We start from the raw sequence: 23,991 nt of genomic DNA, 5'->3' as shown, positions 1-23,991 counted from the left end.
ATTATATATATATATATATATATATCTATATATAGATATCTATATATAGATATCTATATATATTTGGGGATATTGGCACATATGGTGAGCACTTTAAGCAGGGATAAGCACGGACCAAGGCTGTGGCGGACATTTTCCAAAGTACAGACCTTAGTGAAGGACACCAACGTACACTTCAAACTAAAACCTTTAAAGAATACTCTAGTCTGCTGTGCACATGCCTATGTAAACAACAATTCAGAACTGCACCAGCTATAGAGGACTACAAATCCCAGTAATAGATTATACAGTAATGCAGAAAGATTTGAAGCTACATACTCGTGTTGCTTCAGGATCACGGCCTCAGGATGATGTATCCAGGGTCTCAGGATGGCTCTCTGGTGGGCACCACCCACAGTCAGGCAGTTACAGATAAAAAGGAGGGAGGCATACATAAACTATTATTTTTGTTGCATGTACACTAGCCGCTCTGACATCTTTGATGTCTCTTGTGAATTACAATTCAGACTAGGTGAGTGAGGGCCATTGCTAGGAACTTTTTGGGCTCGGTTGTATTCATATGTGCTGACAGCAGAATTATCTCATCACTGTACTGCTTCTCCTTTGGCCAATCAGCAGGCTGGGACTTGTTCTTCACCAGCCACGCTGCTGATGCCATAGAAGTTAAGAACCTGGCTTTGCTGTTGGGCAATGACTGGTAGCATAAAATGACAAAGTCTTTAACAGATAGTTTACATTGAATTCAGCTCTAAAGTGCACCTGTTGCTTTTATGTCAATCTCTAGTCAAATTTTAGACCGAATACCAATAAATTATCTTTAAACTAGTGGCATGCCACCCATCATTCATCATTTAATGTACAAGACGCAAATTGTACCAGTGGTTCTGTTTAAGTACTGGTTGCTTTGTTTGCCATCACTCATATGGGTTATTAATGGTAGTATTGTTCACATCCAGTCTCTGATGGGTAGTACATAGCTGATCTACTACCCAGACAGTTTACCGGATCATCAGACACAAAGGTCCATGATTGTTTTTTCTGCTGGGAACCTCACCTTAATGAAATGTAAATGAATGCACCGCCACATTGTTTATTTATTCTTACTCTGGGATTCCATGCTTAATTGCATATTTACATGGAGTCATTAACTTTTTTTTTTATGGAATTTGCAGTTGGTAATAAGACTGTCCCTGGCAATTGTTAATGCAATCTGCATATTTATCAACACACATTATTTAATTCCAGAGTGTTTCAGTTACAAAGCCATGAATAATTTAGGAGCCTAAAATAAGTTTTGAAATCCAGCTTAGTATTGCATATTTTATGATCTGTATTTGAAGCTGAATCTACGAATGCATCTTTTTAATGAAAGTTTTATTCTTTTTAATTGAATGTCAGAGCAATGAAATATCACTTCATTCCTTTCAAATAATATTAAGCCCTGGGCAAAAATGTCACTGTTTCATTGCTAAATTATTTATGTTTTATAATGCTTCCTGGCTGGCTTAAAGATTTTGATAGATGTATAAATCAAGGTGATGTGTCAACTGCACCTTATTGTAGATTTCCTGTGCTTTCTGAGATCTTGTGCGCTTGGAAAGAACATTTCAAAGTTCAAGGGAATGGCTAGTTGGCTTGAAACAATGTTTGCCAGGACCAGCGAGGGTTTGTGTTAAAGAGTTTCAAGCTAGTGTAAATGGGTAAAGACAGTAGGCTTTTGTGTACAATCAGCCTGCATTTAAGATCAGTTTAAGACACTTCTGAGATTATTCAGAGTTCCTTCATAGGTGCATTTAACTAGCAGTTGACCTCCTACTGACATGCATTTAACCTACTTCTAATTTGCAAAACCTGCTTCAGAGAACTTTTGCATCCCCTTTGTTTTGCACAGGGACAGAGGCAGTTTTAATGTGAGCAAAAGCTGCTGTCACAGGCCCCAAGTTTGATGGTTGTGGTTGTCAGCATTTGCTTTGTACATATCCTCTTTTTTGTTATGGTCAGGATAAAAAAAACCCAAAAAGAATAGTAAATAATTAATATTTTGCTTTCTGCTATTGAGCTAACAAGGGGAGCTTCAAGCTCCTTTTGGCATACCCCAGACTCCCAATTTTCTACTTTGATTAAAAAAAGCTCTATGACATATATGTTATTGGATGTCTGGGTGCAAAATTCAGCCAGATAAAGGAAACCTCAGATCTAGCAGCTCTGCTATGCTGCCTTTTCAGTTAAAGGAGAACTATGGGGTCAGTGTTTTCCCCATAGTTCTCCTTAGGGTAACGGGAGGACACAAACTAGCGTCCTCCCATTACCCTAAGCTCAGTATACCGCGAGCTACAGCTCGCGGTATACTGAGACGCCGCAGCCGGAGCGGATCCCGACATAGATGACGGGATCCGCCCAGCTGCGTGAGTGACAGCTGGCTCTGCCTATCTAGAGGCAGAGCCAGCTGTACCCGCCCCCTCCCCTGTCCGTTCCGCCAGTCAGCGCTGGCAGATCGGAGCGGGGAGAGGGGAATCCGGCCCCTCCCCTGTCACGGCAGAGAGCCGTGACAGGATCGAGAGGCGAGCGAACCCGGTATGTGTTCGCTCACCTCCCGATCTACTGAGCCAACCTGTGACAGTCTCATTGTCACAGGTCGGCTAGAACTATGAGGTGAGTGAAAAGCACTCACCTCATAGTTCTCCTTTAACCTATAATGGTATAAAAATTCATTATGTACAGTAGTTGATTCTTAAATTTAGGCAGATTTACAACTTTAAGTGGTTTTCTATATCTTTCAGCAAAATTAAAACTTTTCTTTTTGCAAGCACAGTAAGAGTGCTTGTTTTGTAGACAGGGTTTCTAGAAATCCTATTTCCTTGCTTGTATAATTGATTCACTGCCTTTTTTAGAAGCCCTTATATAGCTTGTGGTTTAATTGCAGATAGCCCTTTGCAATGAATATGCCATATCTAGAAATGCCCTTCAGTTTTGCTGTGCTTAAAATCTCACTTTTTTTGGTGAATTGCTTGCAAATCCAAAGGGATGCTGAGGATGCAAAGTTTCTAAATGCAGCACTGGAATTGATCTCATACTGCCATTGCTGTCTTCTGGTTATCATTCTTGTCCAGTGCTTTCAGTGTTTTCAGTGCTTTGAGTCACTATCCTGGAGCATGCATGCAGATTAAGAGTACTGACTGTCCTGATCCACATGCTTGATCCAGATCAGTGTCTCAGAAAGTACCAAATCCAGAGACAGTCAGGGATATACCATTTTCAGAAGGTCAGCTACTGCAGCCCCATCTCTCTCACAGTGCAGGTTTCTGCTGGAAAAAAACTTACCTTTCCCCTCCAGCAGCTGTGGTCCACTCCTGCTCTTTGGTGCTTCTGTTGGGTAAAAAAAAAAGCTCTGCTCCCTTTAAAAAAATAAAACAACCTTCCTGCACGCATGCACGGAAGGTACCGATTGCACAGAGAGGCCCGGGACCTTACCAATTACACTGTACATATGAATCTACAAAAAAAAAAACAATTCTTGCTTGGAGCCTAGGCCCCTCACACGGGTACTGGCCGTACCCCCCTGATGGCGGCCCTGGATTTGGGATTTGGGTTTTTAGCAGCGACCCTTTCATTCACCTGCATTTCAATAGGCAGCCTGCTATTGGCTATTGCAATTTGAAATAGCCAGTAGCAGGCTGGCTATTCCACCCGCTGAGCAGAGAAGCGCAACTGAGAGAGAACCTTATCTCAGCTCTGCTATTGGCTATTTCAAATTTGCATGGTTGGCAAGCAACCAGAAACTACCCATCCCCATGGCCACCAAATACTGTATACATTTATGTAGACTTTCCAGTTATATCATTTGCCTCTGGCTGACTCGTGCGTCAGGCAACCATAACCAAGGCAGCTTTTTGTTGTTCCATTTTCCAGCAGGTAAGGGGATTAAATGATTTTGTTATGGACAACAGAAATGGTCATATCATGTCTAACTACTGGAAGATGTTTGGAAAAGACCTGGTCTGCGAGACATAAATGCATTAAGTGATAATTTCCTTTTGTAATTATTCCCTATTTGTATGGCATAAGTGTGACATTATTTCATTGGTTGTATTAGTTTTAACGATATTCTGACAACTAATTGCTGTGTTCTTTTATTTTTCTCAGTTAGATCGCTTTAAAGAACCCCCTGCATATGGGCCCATGTGTGATATTTTGTGGTCAGATCCCCTGGAAGACTTTGGGAATGAGAAAAGTCAAGAACATTTCACTCACAACACAGTTAGAGGGTGCTCTTATTTTTACAGGTAAGTAACTGGCTGCAGATTATTAAATTATCATTTTGTAACATGAATCTATGAAAAAAGAACCAACAAACAAAATATACCAGCATATTCTGGTATATTTTGTATTTTACTTTTGTTTTTTAATATGCATGATGTATTACTAGTCCTTTACAGTCTACTGTGCTTGTAATGTTCTTAAGACTTGTATGTTGATCTAAGCAGAGACTGTGTACCTGGAAATAAATAGCAGGCCATTGGTTGATAATTTGAAACCTGTACCTATAAAATCAAGGTGCATAAACCCATGCAAAATAAAAATGTCTGGTTTGGAATAGCATTAAAGGATACTTGATTTTAAGGGCACACTTGATTTTTCTTGCGGTGAAAGAGACAGTCTCCAAACTCTTTTGTCACATGCAGTAGAAGGATTGAAACTATATCTTCATATCAGGTTCCCATAAAGTATTTGGCATACTCCCACTGGAGTAAAGGCCTGGTAAGGCAGTTTAGTAGTCCTAAGATATGGTGTCTGCATTATTTTTTTTCAATCCTTTTTTTTTTCCCTGCTTAATTTTCACCTGGTTATCCTGCCAGTAACACACTTCTTGCCCAAGGGATGACAACGCTCACTCACTACACTGTATCTGTGAAAAAGCAGCGATGTCACTCTACGACAGGAAGTGGTTTAGAACTATAAAACACCTCCACCTCTCCTCGTCTTTATAATGCTGGGAAGAGGTGTTCTACCATTCTGTAGTTATCTATGAATATTCATATGCCACATACATACCCTAATATATTTACATGAAAATGGAAAATGTTTCTTACCTGAGCTCCTTTAGCCTCCAAACTCCTAATGTTTTCCTGTAATGTCAATGGAGTCCTAAGGTGCAAAAGACACCCAGCACAGTTTGCTTGGCACTCCACATCTTAAAGGTTCCAGACAGCTTATTGTAAACTGTCAAAAGCTTTGCCTTGTGTGTGACCCTCTGATGATTTGCTGTATCAAGCTGCTGTTTTGTTCGATACATTGCACACCCTTTCTTCAAAGACCACTAGCTTCTCACTCCTAAGTGAAAGCATTTGTATGGGGTGTTGCACAGATTGCTCCACCTGTTTGTTCTCCTGTGTAATCAACCTGGTTCTATCAGCTCTTCAGAGACCGCCCTTTGAGCCTATCAGGGATGTTACCCTGTCTACTCTCACTCATAAGGTTGCTTTTCTTGCCATCACCTCGGCACGGCGTTTGTCTCTGAGTTGGCACCCTTAACCTCTAGGAAACCTTTCCTTGTACTGCATAGGGACAATGTTGATTCAAAACCAAAAGCATTTTTTTCCTAAGATGGTTTCTCTTCCACCCTAACCAGGACATTGCCCTGCCTTCTCTATATCCTGCTCCTCAACATTTTAGCGAGATAGCTCTCCACTATCTGGATGTCGTGTGTCATTTACCTACTTCTTAGCAACAGCTTCATTTAAATAAGCCAATTCTTTTTATCATTCCTGAGGGTCCACTCAGGGAACAGACTGTGTTCTACCATCTCCATTATTTAAACTTATAGGTTCCACCTTTCCCTAGCAAAGCTCACTCTACTAGATTGGTTAGTGCTTCTTGGGATTTCCTTCATCAGGCACCTGTTTTTCACAAATGTAAACCTTCTGCCTGGTCCTCTGTTCCAATTTTTGTTAAATTTTATGTAGGGATGCACCGAAAGTTTGGCCGCCAAAACGTCTCGGCCGAAAATTGCACTTTTGCCAAAATGCAGAAAGTGCCATCTTTTGACCAAAATAGTGGTGCATCCCTACTTTCTCTCTTCTCCACTGGTGCTGCTCTGTGTCCCCTATGACACAGCGCAGCATCCAGCTGGGGAGGGGATAAACTGTCACAGAAGGCCGAGCAGTGCGGGGGAGGAGAGCGGTGCGAGTGGCCAGCGTCTCTCTTCCCACACCGCTCAGCCTCCTGTGACAGATTAGGAGAGTGGTGTGGGGACGGAGACAGCTATCAGTGCTGTAGCAGGAGGCTGAGCTCTCCTCTCGCCCCGCCCTGCTCAGCCTCCTCTGACAGATCAGGAGAGTGGTGGCGGTGTGGGGGCGGAGACAGCTGTCAGCTCTCACAGGAGGCCTGGTCAGTGGTGCGGGGAGTGGAGTCAGTGAGTCAGGATGGAGAGCGGGTACAAGCACTCAGTGATTGCTTATAAATAATTGAAGACATAGTATGTTTACTGTGTCCCCAATTATGAATGAATGGGAAGTGATCTACATTGGTGAAAATGGTAAACGTACTATATCCACAAGTTATGAATGAACAGGAACACTCCGTATAGAGGGTTTACTGTTCATTCATAACCGGGGGGCTGCAGAAAGAGAGGTTGAGGACTCTGTGTTCTCAATCTCTATTTCTATTTGAAAAGGGAAATATCAGGGGTCTGTTTAGACCACTAATATTTCCCCGAAGCTCTCAACAGTAAAGTTAAAAAAAATTATAAAAATAAAATATTTTTTAAAATTTGAAAAAGGTTAAAAAAAAACATTTTCGGTTTCGGCCTCACATTTGTTTTAAATTTTGGTTTCGTTTCGGTTTTGAAAATGTAATTTTGATGCCAACTTCATACCCAACTTTGCTTTGCCAATGTCCAATACCCCAAAGGAGGCAGCATTACTCTACATTCTTGAAGACAATCCTGTGTCCTGCAATGTACTCCAGAAAAATCTCACATGTAAAACTTCCTATTATTCTGCACAAACAGTAAAATTACTTTAGAACAAGCTTTTATTCATCTCTGTATCTAATAGCATTGTGACGAAAATTAGTTTTCAACTTTGTGCTATGGCCCCATACAAACGGGTCGATTAGCTTCAGCCAGAAAACACTGTTTGTAGAGGAAAACTGTCTGTGTACAGGGTCCGTTAAAAGCTCAGTTTGCATGTAAATGCTCAGATGAAAGGTTATGTGCAAACAGCAGCAGCGCCGGCAATTACTGAGTACAAAACTGACAGCCGCCACTGCGGTTTGCGCACACTGTGTGCATGCAGCTGGTTCCCCGGCTACCAGGAGGACTCCCTTCACATTAAACGCAGTTAGAGAGGTCAAAAGGCTTGTTTTGAAGCTCCTTTTTTGCTTGTTAAGCATATATAAATAGTGTAAGGTCCATAGTCTGTACACAGGTGCACTGTCACAAGAAAAAGGACAGGTGCACTTTAAATCTGAATATAAACTGTTGATTTTTGAGGAGAAAAAAGCTGCTTAACTGGAGCTCCTGTGCTGTACTTTTCTCCAATTCAGTATTATTAACGCCAATAAACCATGGTAACCACTTTAATAATTTATCTATCTGGTAGTTTCGGGGCATTTTGTCACTGGAACAGTGTGTTTAGTTATACAGATTGTAATAAGACGGATATGTCTCACAATGTCACATCTCAGATCTCTGTACATAAGTACATCATTTTTATTTTAAGAGTACTTAAAACTCAGGCCTAAATTAAATTTAAAAGCCATAATACTGTTACCTTTGGGCTAAAGAAGGGCCTTGGACTGTAATCAATCTGTATGTGAGCTTCTCTGTATTGTTTTTCTGCATATTTGTGCTGGAAAAATAATTGGTCACTGCTCTGCTGGCTGTGCATTGGTTACACAGCCAGGGCTACAAAGCACTTAAAGTTCAAGCTGGACTCCAGGCAGATATAAAAGACACAAATTAATAAAGCTCCATATTTAATAGTAAGTTATTAAATGTAGTTTGTTTTAAATGCAAGCTGTATCTGAATACATGTAGCTCACACTGGGGGAGGGAGAAGCAGCACAAGGAGCCAATCAGTTGTGCTAACAAATTACATGATCATAGATGAAGAGAGCAGCGTGACGGAGAAGCTCAGACTGCTGATTCTCTTTTCACGATCTAGTCGCATGCTGGGGCGGGTCAAGCTCTTTAAAGTGACATTAAACCCTCAGATTTTTTAACATAAAACAATACTGTAATGTGCGCCTTACTGTAATCCATGGTTGTTTCCCTTCTCTTTGCTGCGCTTCCTTTTTAAATCCTTCTCTCTTCTCATGCTGGGGGAGAACTTCCCTTTGCAGCTGAGTGCTTCTTCCTGTAGTGCTGGCTCAGGTTGTGAACCTGCACACAGACACCATGTATCCATTCCAGAGACAAGGCAGTCTGCTGCAAAACAGAAGTTCTGCCCAGCATGAGAAGAGAGAAGGATTTAAAAAGGAAGAGCAGCAAAGAGAAGGGAAACTACCATGAATTACAGTAAGGCACACATTACAGTATTGTTTTATGTTAAAAAATCTGAGGGTTTAATGTCACTTTAAGTGTTACTTGAAGCCCAATTACTGTCATTCAACCCTGAAAAGAGAAGACCTCAAGTGGCAGAATTGAATTACTGTAGGGGACAGCACCGGAGTGCAGGCAAGTATATCAGCCAGATCTGCTTTTTATTTCTGCTATGACTGTGGCACTTTTCAAAGAAACAGGAATTGGGCTTTAACTAAAGTACAGAAAAAGTATGGCATCTGCCCTGCAAGACAGGGCTGTTCTGTATGGCAGAACTGATTATATGTTAGGACTAGATGGAAAGAAGTACATATTATTTGGAAGGGTATTTCATTACTCACGTTAAAGAGGGCTTTCAGCAATTTTGCATATGTGCATGAATACATTCCTGACATGTCACAAGATGAGCAGCAGTATATTAAAAAAAAAAAAACTAGAAACACTTTTTATCACAAAGTCAGTCCTTGGGTTCCAGTCCAGTGGCTTTGTCTAGGATGATGTAATTTCATGAGTCTTTTGAAGCCAGATGGAAGCTTCCCCTCTTCACTTATCAGACTGTAATATTGTAACTTTGTAGGCAGTCACAGGATGAGAGGCTGCAGTAGGGGCTGATCTATGTCAGACATTTGTGAACAAGACCCATACAAGCCTCAGGATTTGTATGATTGTGTCATCTCTTAATCAACTTCACTGTACAGGAAGTAGATTCTGACTCTTGATGATGCATGAACAAAGATGGTTCTGTCCTTCTGAAGAAAACAGCAGATAAAGACATGGCTGTAAGAGTTATAAATTCCCTGTATGTGCTACACTTACACATTTCTTAGGATGCATGCACCTAACATAAATATCTGATCGAGGTGGCATTGCTAACAGAAATATGTGCTGGGGTTTATAGCTGTAAAAAAGACACATTTTATTTTGCCTGGGTAACCTAAAAAAAACAGTAAATTGCCCTTCTGCCTATTGCAATCAAAGCTTGATCCCTACATATAGTTAACAGGGATGGATTCTTCTCTTTTGTCAAAACAAATGTTTTGGTTAGTAGTCTGCTAGTTGAATTTAATACAGATATTCTTCAAAAGTTAAGGGATATGGTACTCCTAATGCTGGAACTAAGGAAACAGCAAGCGAAGAAATATTCAGTAACAAGTAGCTACGTAAAGGAAAAGCTGAGAGCCAGAGATGGTAGTCAGCCAGAGCAGAGATCAGATTAGGTAAAAACAGACTGAGCACAAAGTAGACAAAGGCAGGAGAGAGTGGGAATTGATGTTTCAAGCAGGTGATGAAAGGCTCTCCTCAAGTTCTCGGAGGTCATCACCAGAGTCCCTGATGGCTAGTTTTAGTGGTAGGTTACTCCCACTTGGGATTAAAGTGCTGGTTATATCTGTAAAACAGGGAAAACACAGAATCTTAAACAGTAGTGGTAACTGGAGAAACGGGCTAATAACAAACGAGAGGGCCGAAAATCACTTTGGGTAAAATATAAGTCTAAACACAAGATTATGAATAGTGAAGGCAAACACACGAATATGAATAGTGAAGGCAAGGTTCTGCAAGGCAAAGGGCTGCGATTACCAATTTAAGGCAGAATACATTGTCTGACAATGTTCCAACACTAGACTAATGGGAAGATGCACCTAAAAATCCTAATGCAGGGTATAAATAACATAGAAATGTAAGCAGATGGAACGGAGTAGGGGTTGCAAAGCACAACCTGATGAACAGAAGATAGAGGGAAGCCAAAGAACAAGTGCACAGAAAGGACAGGACAGCAGGTAGGGTCACACAGAGCCAGAAGGTGCAGAATTGCACTTATACCATACTGTTTTCAAAAGATCTAATAGTGCCATATCATTCTTTTAAAACCTCATATGATGGTTGCATCAGTGGTGTCACAAGGGGGTCCGGCACGCACCAGGGTGCCACCATTGGAGGGGCGACACTAAAATGACTGACAGTCACGGACCCGACAGTGTCAGGAGAGAGGAGGCGGCTGGCAGGCGTCAATAAGACGACCGCACATGCGCGCTGAAGTCACCGCACATGCACAATGACCTCACGGCGGGGTGTCACCCGGTCTCCGCTCCGGGTGTCACCCAGCCTTGGGACGCCCCTGAGTTGCATACATGTACAGGTGAATTAATAAAAGGCAAATCTTTTTCAATTGAATTGTGCTAGGATAAAAAGACTTATCTTCCGGTTTAGTCAGTGTCCTGGTAAGGACACTATCTGCAAGGAGTTTGCATGTTCTCTGTTTTCTTGCGTGGGTTTCTTCCGGGTACTCCGCTTTCCTCCCACGCTCCAAAGACATGCTGGGAGGTTAATTGACTCCTGTTTAAATTTGCCCTAGTGTCCATGAGCAATAGGGACCTTAGATTGTAAGCTCTGTGAGGGTAGGGACTGATGTGAATTGCCTGCTATATATAAAAACCTGTAATAAATAAATAAATACATTTTCAGACACTGCTGACAATTTAGCCTTTGACATTGTATCTTCTGTTGGTCAACCCAACAAGATATGTTTCCATCGACACTCAAACATTTTTTATTTCTAACACAGTGCTGTGGTGTCTCAGTTTTTTCCTAAGACTTTGAGTATACCTATATGGTATAGGATTTGTGATTCTGCACTGCTTTTTTACTTTGCAAAATATTAGATTCTAGTCAAACATATGGATCACTTGATTTTCATTGGTAAGGAGTGTTTCGTGCTAGACAAAGTTAATAAAGCAATAGCTTGATAGGTCACTGTTTCTGAGTAGAATAGGATATGTGTGTGTAAGCTGAGGAGCAGCTGTTATCTTTTTTTCTGCCAGTGTTTATCTGTAGCTCAAGAGACACTTTAATGTTCAATACTAAGCATGTTCTATTTTAAAGCCAGTTAGTAAAAGCGACCTGTATAGTAAACTTGTTTCTTCATATCGACTTTTCAGCTTTTTTCTAGGAATAAGGGCCTGTGTAGATGGGCTTTGGGCTTGTGTCATTGGCATCAGCTTCATTTTTATTTTTCAGAAGTCACTCAAAGTAGAATCAAGCGCTTTTGGGGCAGCACAGGGTCCCCTTCATCAGGCTTAAAGTGAAGTTTTGTTTTTTTGGTCCAAGTAAATGGCTACAAGTTCAGTAACTATTGTCATCTGTCTAAAGCAACTGTCCCCATGGCGACATTGTATGCTCTAGTACGTTAACCTAAATGCCAGTGAATGAATCATTTTTATTATAATGAAGTCAACAATTAATCTGACTGTCCTGGTATATAGTTGCTTCAACTTTCAGAAAAACCTTTCTTTTGATCATAAAACATGCACAGTTTCCTATCCCTTTGTTCCTGGAGCTTATAAAATATGTCTCTCCTAATTTGTTTATTTGCTTTGAAGAAAACCCTTTTCTTCCCTCAGGGTTCAACCTGGTCTGCACAGTTTTCAGAGCTGAGTCACTTAATAAATGCATTTTCTTTTTGGGTGCAGAAAAGGGCTGCCCAGCAGCCAGACTAGGAAAACTTGGATATCTAGTCATGGGAAGATCACAAATAATAGACTACTGCTTGACAAATTGACAAGTTGTTTTCCTTTCTTATTCTGTTTATTGGGAATTCCTTCATAGTTTCTAGATTACCTTTTTTGTATTCATTCTATAAAATGTTAAAGAAGCTTTCTACTTTAAATATACATGTTATGCACACACTCATTTTCTGTACCCTGCATACCTCCATATTAGTGCCAAGCTCTTGCCATTTAGACCTTCACCTCCAATAGAGCTGCAACAACTTCTAGTAACATAGGAATGCCAAACGGACTTCAGTGCCATGGGCTAAAACGATTTCACTTTTTCTAGAGACTGTGCCAGGTTTTTAGAAAATCATCAGTAAACCACAAGTGTTACGCTTATTAAGGCACTGCAACATGTATTGCATTATGGTGTTGTTCCCCATTAGTGAGGTTGTTGAGGCAAACTAAAATGTAGTCTAGAACAGTGGTTCTCAACCTGTGTAACCTCGGGACCCACATTTGTCCTTTGTCGTTAAGTGGTGGTCCAAGTCGAACTGCAATGGAATGCACGGCATTGTGGTACCACGCGTTCCGATGTGGGCAATTGAACTGTGGGCGGGAGGTGTGTTTGGGGTGCGTAGTAGGTGCGATTGGATGGTACAGTGCGATAATCGCATAGGGCTGTTCTATTAACGCACTGTACTAGTGTGAACAGGTCCTCAAAAACACTGACAGACACACAAAACCACAGACATTCTCACACAAACAAACACACTACAAAAAATGTTTTACTTTTTTCTTTAAAGACCCACCCAGTCTCCCTACCTTATGAGAACTGGAGTGGATCCTCAGCCTGGGTTGCTGCGCTGTGACAGAGCTCCATCCATGTGTGCATTGCTTATACAACCGCCTTGCGCTGAAGCCAGAACGGTCCAGGCACCTCTACAGGACATGCGAGAAAGCTGTAAGCAATGCATGTATGGATGGAGCTCCCTCGCAGCCATACGTCCAGCCCACCCCACCTGAAGCTGACACTCGGCGCCAGGCAGCATATGAATGGCTGTTTGGCGTGAGAACTGACAGTGCCGTGCTAGGGGGAGGCTGAGAAGCCTCTCTCCTAGAAAAGTGGAAAGCACACGGCGACCCACTGAACATGTGGTCGCGACCCACTTTTGGGACACGACCCACCAGTTGAGAACCAAGGGTCTAGAAGATACAAGAAGATTCATCAAGATCGCTACCTGCAGACCCCCTTGCTTTGTCTTTTTTGTTTAGCTGTCTTAGAAGTGTAGATTTATAGCCCTCACAACTTCTACTACAGCCCAGCCACTCTGGGACTTTTTTCTTTATCATATAACATAGGAAAATGTTAATTCTTGGATTGATGGGTTATACAGCTACCTTTAACCTAGATGTCGGCTTTTAGTTTCATTTTCGAGCCGCCTACAGCAGAGGACGCCGCGGGATCGCAGGGACAAAGTGAGTGTCAGTTTTCTCTGCAGCCCCGAGTCTGGCTCGGGGTTACCGCTCCTAGCATGGAAAATTCACCCCGAGCCAGACTCGGGAATACCGCCAGGGAGGTTAAGTGATTGGACACTGGCAAATGAAAGCTGTTGGGACAATCCTGTATAGACCCCTCCCACAGCCAGGTACCCAAATTAAACAGCCCCTCTTCCTGTATGGGTCAGCTTGGGGCTCTGTGGGAAATTGCTGCCCCCTCTCCCTGTAAAAATATATAATGCCTGCTCAGTCTCCAACGGGGGTTTCTACTGTGTGTGCACCCGCCATTTTCCTTTTCCTGTTGTGCACTGAGCTGGCCACATGCTGCTACTGCAAATCCGCACATCAGTTAGGAGGCCAGATCTCTCCATACCACTGCACTGTGTCATGACTTCTCCCTACAGTGCAGGGATACTAGGCACCCCCTAACTCCAGAATAGTAAATACTGGGGTTCATAAGGTGGATCATACACTCAGGGAGGTATGGGCAACAGGCTCTGGGGGCCTCACAGTCTGACAAAGGTTCTGTGGAGGGATCTGTCCACTCTGGGAATACTGTTTCTGCTATCTGTAGGCTCTGTTCCTTCTCCTCTTTACTCTCCGCCTCAGGGTAATCTTCAACACCTGTCAGGGGGAGTTTACCGCAGGAATTGTGGAATATATAGGGGAAATGTCTGACCTGTGGAAGTCCTCCGACTGTGGGGGGTGCAAGCGGGCCCCATCTCCTTATTATTCAGAGTCCCCCTCTGATCTTTCTCTGTGTGCTGTTGCACTCACTGGGGAAGAAAGGGCCATTTCCAGTTCCATGGACCAAGCCCAGGAGGAGGGCCTGTCTCTTGACATCACTTTGAAGCTCATAGACACGGTTTCTGTCTATGTGGATGTGTGGTTGCTTAAACTCTTTCTTCGCCTGATGAAGGGACCAAACGGGTTCCGAAACATTGCCTTGTTGTGACACTACAGAGGTCAATAAAATATTGACTGAACTTGAGCTGGAATGCGAGTGACTTCTTCATATTTATGTTGTTAAATTTAGAGGCACCTGCATCAGCTTTGCCAAAGGTCACTAGTCTGGTCACTAGCCACAGGCTTTTACAACTAGTATTGTACAGCGACTGGGTTCACCCCAAAAAACTATTTACTCCTAAACGGTTTGCTCAGCAGTACCCTATTGAAGAGGATTTGCGTAAAAAAAAAAAAGTTTGTCCCTGTTGTAGCCCAATCCATTACAAGTCCCTGTAGTGGATGGTCCTGTCTTCAAGGACCATATGGACAAGAAATGAGAAGCCCCTTTAAGGCCTATTATGTTCTTCCAGATCTTATTTGCCTTCAAGTGACCCTGGCTCAATCTTGACAGACTCTGCCGCTCTAAGCTGATACCCTTACACAAAACCCTAGGATCAGTCTCTTGTCTGTTGCTAAAATGCTGGTCTGTGGAGCTTCCTTGTCTTGAACATTTGCACTTTCTTTGAGGAAAGGTTCCTTTCACCCATCGAAAGTTTCACGATCCAAATCCCAGCCAGGCTTTTAGTTTCGTCTTAAGCCCTTGTCCTCTAAGCCCACTAAATCTGGGAACAAGCCCTCTTCTTTATAAAGGGACGCCTCTACTTTCCCGAGTGGGGGGGGGCATCTCTCCACCTTCTCAGCCTTATGGGTCCAGGACATTTCCGATGCCTGGATTCAGAGTGTGGTAAGGTATGCTCCCTGGGTCCTCCTCACTTTCTGCTCTCTAACTTACCAAGATCACCAAAATATAGTTGGATCTTCTCACTGCTCTAGGTCAGCTCCTTTCTCAGGGGGTCATAGTCCCTTTTGGCTGACACAGAAAAGTTTTAGGGGTTTTACTCCAACCTGTTCACTGTCCTCTTAGCAAAGGGGGGTCCACCCTATTCAAGATCCTCAATGGGTTCCTGCGAGTCCAAAAATTATTTACGGAATCTACTACCACTACTGTCTTCACATCCCTTCATCCTGTAGATTTTCTGGCATCAGTGAACATCAGGGATGTGTATTTGCACATTCCATTTTTTTCCGGCCCATCAACACTACCTGACTTTTGCTGTGGACACACAACAGTACCTCTCCTATCTCTCCAGTTTCATGCTCGACCACTGTAGTCCAAGAGCTTTTGCTACCACTTGCTTTTGCAAAGGTTGCAAGTTATTGGGCTTGATAATAGCTTTGTTTGAGGCAGTTAATTATGCACAATTTTACTGTAGGCCATTGCAGCTCAGCGTTTTGGTTGCATGAAACAAACAACAAGAAAAAGTTTGCTGTAGCATGGTGGATCTCAAACTCAGTGCTGGAATCATGGAAATGCTTCCTCCCGATGATCTGAAAGGGGCTCATGATGGATGCTAGCCATGCACTACTCACTTGCAAGGTGGCCTTTCTTGTGGTGATCATTTCTGCCAGGCATTTTTCTGAATTAGCGACCTTGATTTGTAAAGAACCTTTTCTGATTATCCATATGGATAAGGTGGTGCCTAAGATTTCTGCCTAAGGAGGTCTTTGCCTTCTACGTTAACCCCTAAATATCCTACAGACATTTTTCTCTTCTGTTTGGACATGATTCGGGCTGTTGAGGTTTACCTTTCAGCTACTGTTTCCTTCCACAACCCCGACTCCCTTTTTATCATTCCTGAGGGTCCCCATATTGGGCAGTCAGCTTTATATTTCACTATTGTAATGTGGATTCTGCAAACTATCACTCAGGCTTATGATTTGAACGGTAAAGTTATCCCCTTTTCAGTAAAGGCCCACTCTACTTGGAGCATTACTTTCCAGCATGAGGTTGTAAGGCTATCACCTGGTCTTCTGTGCACACTTTTGCCAGGTTTTACCAGGTGCACATTCAGTCCTCTGCAGATGCAAGCTGTGGCAGCAAAGTTCTTCTTTTTCCCCCATAGTTCTCCTCAGGATCACGGGAGGACATAAACTAGCGCCCTCCCGTGACCCAAAGCTCAGTATTACTGTCAAGATCCACCCAGCTGCGTGATTGACAGCTGGCTCTGCCTATCTAGAGGCAGAGCCAGCTGTACCCGCCCCCTTTTGTTTCTCCAGTCAGCGCTGGAGGATCGGAGCGGGGAGGGGGAATCCCTGCAGGGAGCCGTGAGTGACAGTCACTGCAGGGACATGATCGAGAAGTGAGCGAGCGGCACTATGTGTTCGCTCACTTCCCGATCTATTGAGCTTCATACAGTTTCTATACAGTTTCATTTTCACACGTCGGCTCGAACTATGAGGTTGAGTGAAAATCACTCACCTCATAGTTCTCCTTTAAGGTAGCTGTATAACCCATCCATTCAATAATTAACTCCCTGTGACCTGTGATGTACTTCAATAAACCAATTTAAAACAAAAATCCTTTTGTACAGCCTGGGGAAGAGTGTCTTAGGTGTACAAAGGCTAAATCCCCATAAGGTAGCTGAGGATTGTAGTTCTTTAAACTCTGGCTTTATTTTTCAGAAGTTTTTATAAGGGTTATAGTGTAATTGTGTGCATTAACTTCAATAAGTATGTAACCATATAAAATATCCTAATAGTTGTTGTCATTACAACTTTTTTTTGGGGGGGGGGGGTTTCAAATAAAACACCACTTTAAGTTGTTTTCTCTTATAGTTGTTGTGCACTCTACTTTTTTTTGGGGGGGGGGGGGTTTCTAATAGAACACCACTTTAAGTTGTACTGAAAAACACATTATATCAAGAGCTCTGGAGGTCCTAAACAAATTTAGTTCTGGTCTAAATGTACTTTCCTTCTATAAAATCATGAATCTGTCCGTATCGGAAGGAGGCAATTTTGTTGGAGCTACTAGGTGCTTCAAGGTCATTTTGAGGTATTAAAATCGTACAATGATGGATTTACACCTTTGCATTAAAATATTAAAATAGTGCACAAACTGCATTGCAGTATCACAACACACCACAACACACAGATGTGAACCATCTATGAGTTGCGGTGCACTTGTTGAAGAAAACAGGTGCATTAAAACCTGCATTGCCATGCATTAACTATCTAAAAATTAAATCCAGTAGTTTTAAAAATGTTCCCTACTAGGGCTACCTCTACACTGCAAGGGTTAGTTTTTTCTCTAGGGGAGGGATGGATAAAGCAGATTTACTCACATGATGCTTGATTCCACCAAACTGATAAATTCATCCCTGCAGCCTCTTCTCCCTGGGTTTCAGCGACCTAAGGACCACTGACATCCTCACGTCTAATGCAGGTATAGAGGGATATTCTTCAGCTGGAGCGGTGGGGTAGAGAAGTGAGTGCCGACCATCGCGGGACCAAGATTCAGGTAAGTATATCTGCTTGATTCTATCCGATAGGAAAAAACAAGCACTTATACCTTACAGTGCAGGGGGTAGCCCCACTGCAAGGGAATGTTTTTTTTTAAATGTCCAGTTCTTATTTAAAATTATTGGGCTGCTTTACCCCAACGCATATGCAACGTAACTCATGTTAACATGCAAGCAGTAACGCACTGCAACAATTTAAATCCTTCCTTATTGCTGTTAACTAAAGGTTCACCTCTAATGTATGTACGTGGTCAGATTATGTTTCAGATGTGATCTGCGAGATCCTAACAATGTACCAACAGCTTTTGTAGTGTGAAGATCTACCTGGCTCGGTCTAATAAGAATGGATTATTAAGCTAGGTCCTCTCGCTACATAGTTGTAAGTACCTTTTTTGTTGGTCTAACAAATTAAATCTGAAATAAAGATCTGTACTTCTATAAAAATTGGTTCATGTATACAGCTTTTACAATAAGCTGTGCTGTCTCTGAGGGAACAATCTTTCTTTAGGCTAACCTTGGATATAAAGTGCATCCGTTGGTACTGAAGATATAGATACAATAACATATAAATGTCTTTTAAAAGGCTGCATCACCAGCACAGCCTGTTATTTATACAGCTAACAAGACATGTTAGGTAATACTGCCCTCTAGCATGTAACTCTATGCATTTACCAATAGGACGGCACAAAGTTGTAAAACAGTTCGGGAAATATTTTATTTTAAAAGTTGATTTTTTTTTTGATTGGTAGCATTGTGGGTCATGAACAATGTTAATGTTTATAAATCTAAAATTGTGTGTGTATGTAATTATATGTGTGTATATTATATATACACTGAGTGGCCAGATTATTATGACCACCTGACGTTTGTACGCAAATTAGCTATAATTTCTCTCTCTCTATATATAGAGAGAGATATATAGATCTATATATAGATTATGCTGTACAAACTGTTATCTGAGTGAGTGTTTTCAAAAAATTCTCCATGCTAGTATTACATTTTGTATGTTTTTGTATTGTGAAAGGATTGTTCCCTTTTCTGCAGTAAAAGGGTTCAGTATTTAATAACAAAACATTTCCAAAATAGTGGGCTTTATTGGATAGACTTTTGTTGTGCCGAAATTATTGTTGTTGCTTGTCTGCCGATACATACTGTATGCTGCCCAATTATCTCCGGCAATTATTGACTGACTAGGACATTTCAACCTAACCAGGAATCAAACCTTCCTTTGTCTAACCTAGCCCAGTTGGCCAGGGGTGACTGGAGCTTTAAAGGTGCCAATCCGGCTTTTTATGTATTCCAGAATCCTGCTGCACACCTTACCAGGTATCCCAGTCAGCGTGGGTGCTCGAAGTGACCGCCGATGGAGCCGCCTATACTGTAACTTGTTAAAGATGTCACCAGCACACCATATTGAAGTGAAGAACACGTCTGTTTATTGACCTTTCGGGACCACACAGGGTCCCCTTCATCAGGCTTGAAATTACGTCATCAAGGGGACCCTGTGTGGCCCCGAAAGGTTGCTATTAGTTTTGACATGAAGCGTCAATAAACAGACGTGTACTTCACTTCAATATGGTGTGCTGGTGACATCTTTAACAAAATCCTGATTTTTAGACCCTACTGAAATATTGGGCATCAGTCAATTACAATGTAAATGCATATTTCTAAAATTGAGTAACTAACACACTGGTGCAAAAGCAATAAACAAAAGCTCTGCTCCAATTTGTCCACTAAGCCCCAGTTATTCCCCATCTTACAGCCAGCTTACCTCTTCTACAACAGAAAAGGTTCAGACAGATCTGGCCCTGCAAAGACATCCCATAAAGCAGCACTCCAAAACTTATAGATCTTACAGGTCAAACCAATTATCTCAGGAGCATTTAGAAAAAAGAAGACCATCAGCTACTGGTGCTGTATAATTCAAAGCCACTAGCAATGACTCCCCAAATATTTTACTTCGGAGCACCCCAATACAAAGACACCCCCTCAAAGTGTACTACTCCAGAAAGCATATGAAGATGTCCATGTTACAGCTCACACTAAACATATCCAGCATTTGGGAAAAGAAGGACCATCTTCTGAAGCCCAATATGTAAAGCCACAGTCATTGACACTCCACTTCTATTACCATGGAGCACCCCAATACAAGGACAACCCCCCATAGATATTCACTAAAGATAGCAAAACTAACCACCCTTGTAATGGAAGTATTCACACTGACCGCCGATGTAATGGAGGTATATACACTGACCGTCAATATATCGAAAGTTTGCACAATGACCGCCAATGTAACAAAAGTTTGCACAATGACAGCCAATGTTACAAAAGTGTTCACAATGACTGCCAATGTAACAAAAGTGTTCACAATGACTGCCAATGTAACAAAAGTGTTCACAATGACCGCCAATGTAACGAAAGTATTTACAATGACCACCAATGTAAGAAAGGTATACACATTAAATTAACCTTGTTCTTGCAGTCTTCAGGCAGTTTCTTCTTCCTTAGCAGCGGGTGAGGGCGATTTGCATCTGAATTAACAGTGATATTTACATATAACATTATTTACATATAAATGGGTCGCAGCTTGTTGATATGCAAATTACCGTGGCCCATTCATATGCTAACACTGCACTGTCACGGCCGAGATATCATCATATGAATGGGCCGCTGTAATTTGCATATCAATAAGCCGCGACCCATTCATATGTAAATATTGCGGCTCTGGAGAGAGCCGACAGCAGAGGGAGCTGGGTGAGGATGTGTTTTTCTGCCCTCCCCCACCAGCGCCCTCAGGGTAGGCTCTGGGTAGAGATTATATTTTAGCTGATGACTTACGGCAGTCAAAATGTGCATATCAGTAACAGTGCTTTTCAAGTGCTTAGGCTGTGAATCATGCATGCTGATGGAGCAGATTATAAAAGAACTACTATGTTTACATGCTTGACAAATGGAAAGGTTAACTTCAAAGCAAACCTGTGTTTTGCCCATTCGGAAATTCTAATCCTAGCATATACTTCTTTTGTTTTCCTGCTGCATGTAAGTCACTTTCATGTGACAGCGACCTGTGTAAGCAACTTGTAGCTTAAAAAGGCCTTTGCTTTTCTCCTGTCAGCTAAATGGAGAAGCAAGGAAGTGAACAGAACTTAAGTATATGCTGCTGAGGAGGCCTGCAGTAAAGAGAACACGTTTTATCCTACATAGTTAAAGCACAGGTTCGCTTTGAGGCAGGGGCGTAACTAGAAATCACAGGCCCCATAGCAAAATTTTGTATGGGGCCCCCCCAAACTGCTGGGCGTTGTCAGAGGGCACAGTGCTGGGTATAATCAGAGGGTACAGTGCTGGGTATAGTCAGAGGGCACAGTGCTGGGCATAGAGGGTACAGTTAGGGGTGTAATAGAATAGGGTACAGGTAGAGTATGGTCTTTAGCAGACAATAGAGTAGAGCATACAAAGGCAGGGAAGATGTGACTGTCACAATCAGATGGGCACACACAGCTGTCTCTACTACACACACACAGACTCACTGATACTGATCTTGGCCAGGCTGGCCACCAGGATCCACACTGCCACCAGGTACAAGGTTTGCACCATGTGACATTCCCGGCACGAACCCGAGGCCCTGCCCCCCCCTCCTCTCCCTGTCTTCATGGTAGACAGCAGAGCCCATGTCCCGGGCATATTTGCAGGGGCGACCCTGGAGCAGAGCTCCACACCTACCTATGTTAATCCGGCCCTGGACCAGGCCCCATTGCGACCGCGTGGGTCGCTATGGTGGTAGTTACGCCACTGCTTTGAGGATATCTTAAAAAACTCAAAGAGTACATACACTTTAATATGAGGTGTTGTTAAAAATATAATCCCTAACAGTGAACTTTCAACTTTTCTTATTTGCTCCCTTATGGTTTGTTAAATATATTGAAAGTGTTTGTTTTTTTTCATCTGCTCGATAAGTGCTAAAAAGCTACTTGTTGATCTTGCCAGAAATCTTGTAAGCTGGTATCTTCTTGTGCTCTCTGCCTCTGCTGCCATTTAACAGTATTGCTCACAGTTATCTTATGTGGACTATAGAGCACCTTCCGAAATGTTAGAGAGGAGGAGAGAAGGATGCGTTCTGTAGTCCTAATACATTTCCGGTCCTAGGTTGACTACGCTGCTCCTATAGTACAGTGAGTAAGCATTGTCACCCGAGACAGAAAGTGTGTAACTGACAGAATCACTAAGTGAAAATAAAAGAAGAAAAATAATGCAGCCACTACAATACTGCTTAGCTACAATATATTACTTGTTTGTTCTTGGGTGCAGATATGTTTAATGCCATTAAAAAAAAGGAGAGAACCCACTTCCCATTCACGAGTTAGGAATAATTCACTTGTTCTGTTCATGACTAGGGAGGCAATCATTCTAATTACTTTACCAAATAAATGAAATTGCATTGTTGTTGAAGGAGATCAGTTTGTCTACTAAGCAATTACAAATCTGTTGTGTGTGAGGTTACATAAGTATCAACTGACTGTTCTGCTACAACAAGGCCAATAAAATGGCATTTGTAGCTCAGTTCTGTCTTATCCAAGTCACCTGCTGTTTTAACACTACATGATAAGAATTTAACGAACTTGGCATTGATGACATATAAAGGTTCATTGTAAAGAGTTTTTTTGAATTATTTGCATTTTAGGCTTTATTTATAAAGCTTCAGTACATGTCTTTTATGTTCTGAAAGCTGTTATACATTTCTCTGTAAGGTGCTGTCTGCCAACACTTTAATCTGCTTTTGATGCAAGAGAGTTCAACTTGAACTAAATGAAGTTTAATGAACTTCAGTAACCATGGTTAAAATAGGTACTGTTGGATACTGTTTGTACAGTGACGTGCGGTACCTAATATTCCGGGTGAGGCATTCCCCCCGGCCGAAGCCCTGCCCACCGTCGACCGAAGCCCCGCCAGACAAAGCCCCGCCCCAACTCGTCCCCAAGCTAGTGTGAAGGAGGAAGGCAGGAGCATCCCTGTCCCTCACTAACTACCTGTCAAAAGCCGGATGCAGCACTGCCTGTAATTAATAGGCAGCGCTTCATCCATGACAGCTTACACAGCGGAGGCTTTCCCTGCTCTGTAACCTGTTGGATGCCCATCTGAATGGAGAAAAAGCTGTTAGTTTCAGACTTGAAGCTGACCGCTTTTTCCTCTATAATTCCAGGTGAGGCTTTGCCTCACCTGCCTCCCCTGACCGCATGTCCCTGTGTTTGTATATCAGATTGGCCCAGTATTTAGGTGTCTCGTGAATGCTTTACAGGAAAAGCAGTCCAGCATTCAAGCCCTTGGTAGTGTCTGCTGTACAACAGAAAACAGAACTTAATGTAAACCTGTTGCCATGATAAAAAGTTAAATATGATTTGAGGATCACTCTTTCTTACTGTCTTGCTCTTGCAGTGTTAGTTTCATCAAATAAAATTATTTGTAATAGTTTTCATCAGCTGCTTGTTTTTAGTGATGAAAACAAAATAAAAATGGGACTAAAACTATGGCGATAATACATTGCAATTTTCTCTACTGGAGATTGTCGACTAAACTAAAAATAAAACAATTCGAGTTACTAAAATACGACTAAAACGAAAATACGAGTAAAACATTTTAGTTTTGGTTGTATTTTAGTCATCTGAACATTTAGTTTTCATAACTAAAAACATGCAGCTGACCAAAACAATGCCGAAAATTTCTAGCCTACGAAATTAGTACTGTGCGGCACTGCTCAGACCCATCTTGTTATCGGCCTTACTGGCCCAGACACTCATTGTTTGGGTCAAAATCAATGCTGTTTTAACACCTCTGCACGGGTTAATAACACCTGCTTGCACCAATTGCTGGTTATGTTTAACAGATTATGTTGATTTGAGTAGCATTCACCATATTTATTCCCAGATCATTTTTGTATAAGTCATTCTGAATTGAGAAACCTAGTTGCATGACCAGCAAAATGTCTTCAAGAAAAATGCAGCAAATCCAGTTGCCTTGATTATTTTTTACAGATATACCATAGCCTGGATAAATGACAACTTTCACAGACAGAAAAGGTGCTAGGTTCAGGACTGCAAAATAGGCTTCCATTCCATTCAAAAAAATAATTATATTGGTTGTATGTAATAATATTAACAGATTC

The 23,991-nt window shown here is 42.0% G+C and overlaps 1 protein-coding gene across 2 annotated transcripts in view; it reads left to right on the top strand.

Moving 5' to 3' along the window:
• The window catches only part of PPP3CA (protein phosphatase 3 catalytic subunit alpha), a 216,037-nt gene that overhangs the window by 149,301 nt on the left and 42,745 nt on the right, over positions 1 to 23,991 (top strand). For both annotated transcript variants that reach the window (XM_018558984.1, XM_018558983.1), the window contains exon 6: positions 4,144 to 4,283. In XM_018558984.1, coding sequence (XP_018414486.1) covers positions 4,144 to 4,283 — 140 coding nt within the window. The remainder of the gene's footprint in view (positions 1 to 4,143; positions 4,284 to 23,991) is intronic.

Source organism: Nanorana parkeri, unplaced genomic scaffold (assembly GCF_000935625.1).
Source record: "Nanorana parkeri isolate BGI_ZX_2015 unplaced genomic scaffold, ASM93562v1 scaffold372, whole genome shotgun sequence".
NCBI classification, from domain to species: domain Eukaryota; kingdom Metazoa; phylum Chordata; class Amphibia; order Anura; family Dicroglossidae; genus Nanorana; species Nanorana parkeri.
The sequence above is the reverse complement of the archived record's forward strand: the minus strand, read 5'-3'. Positions and strand labels throughout refer to the sequence as shown.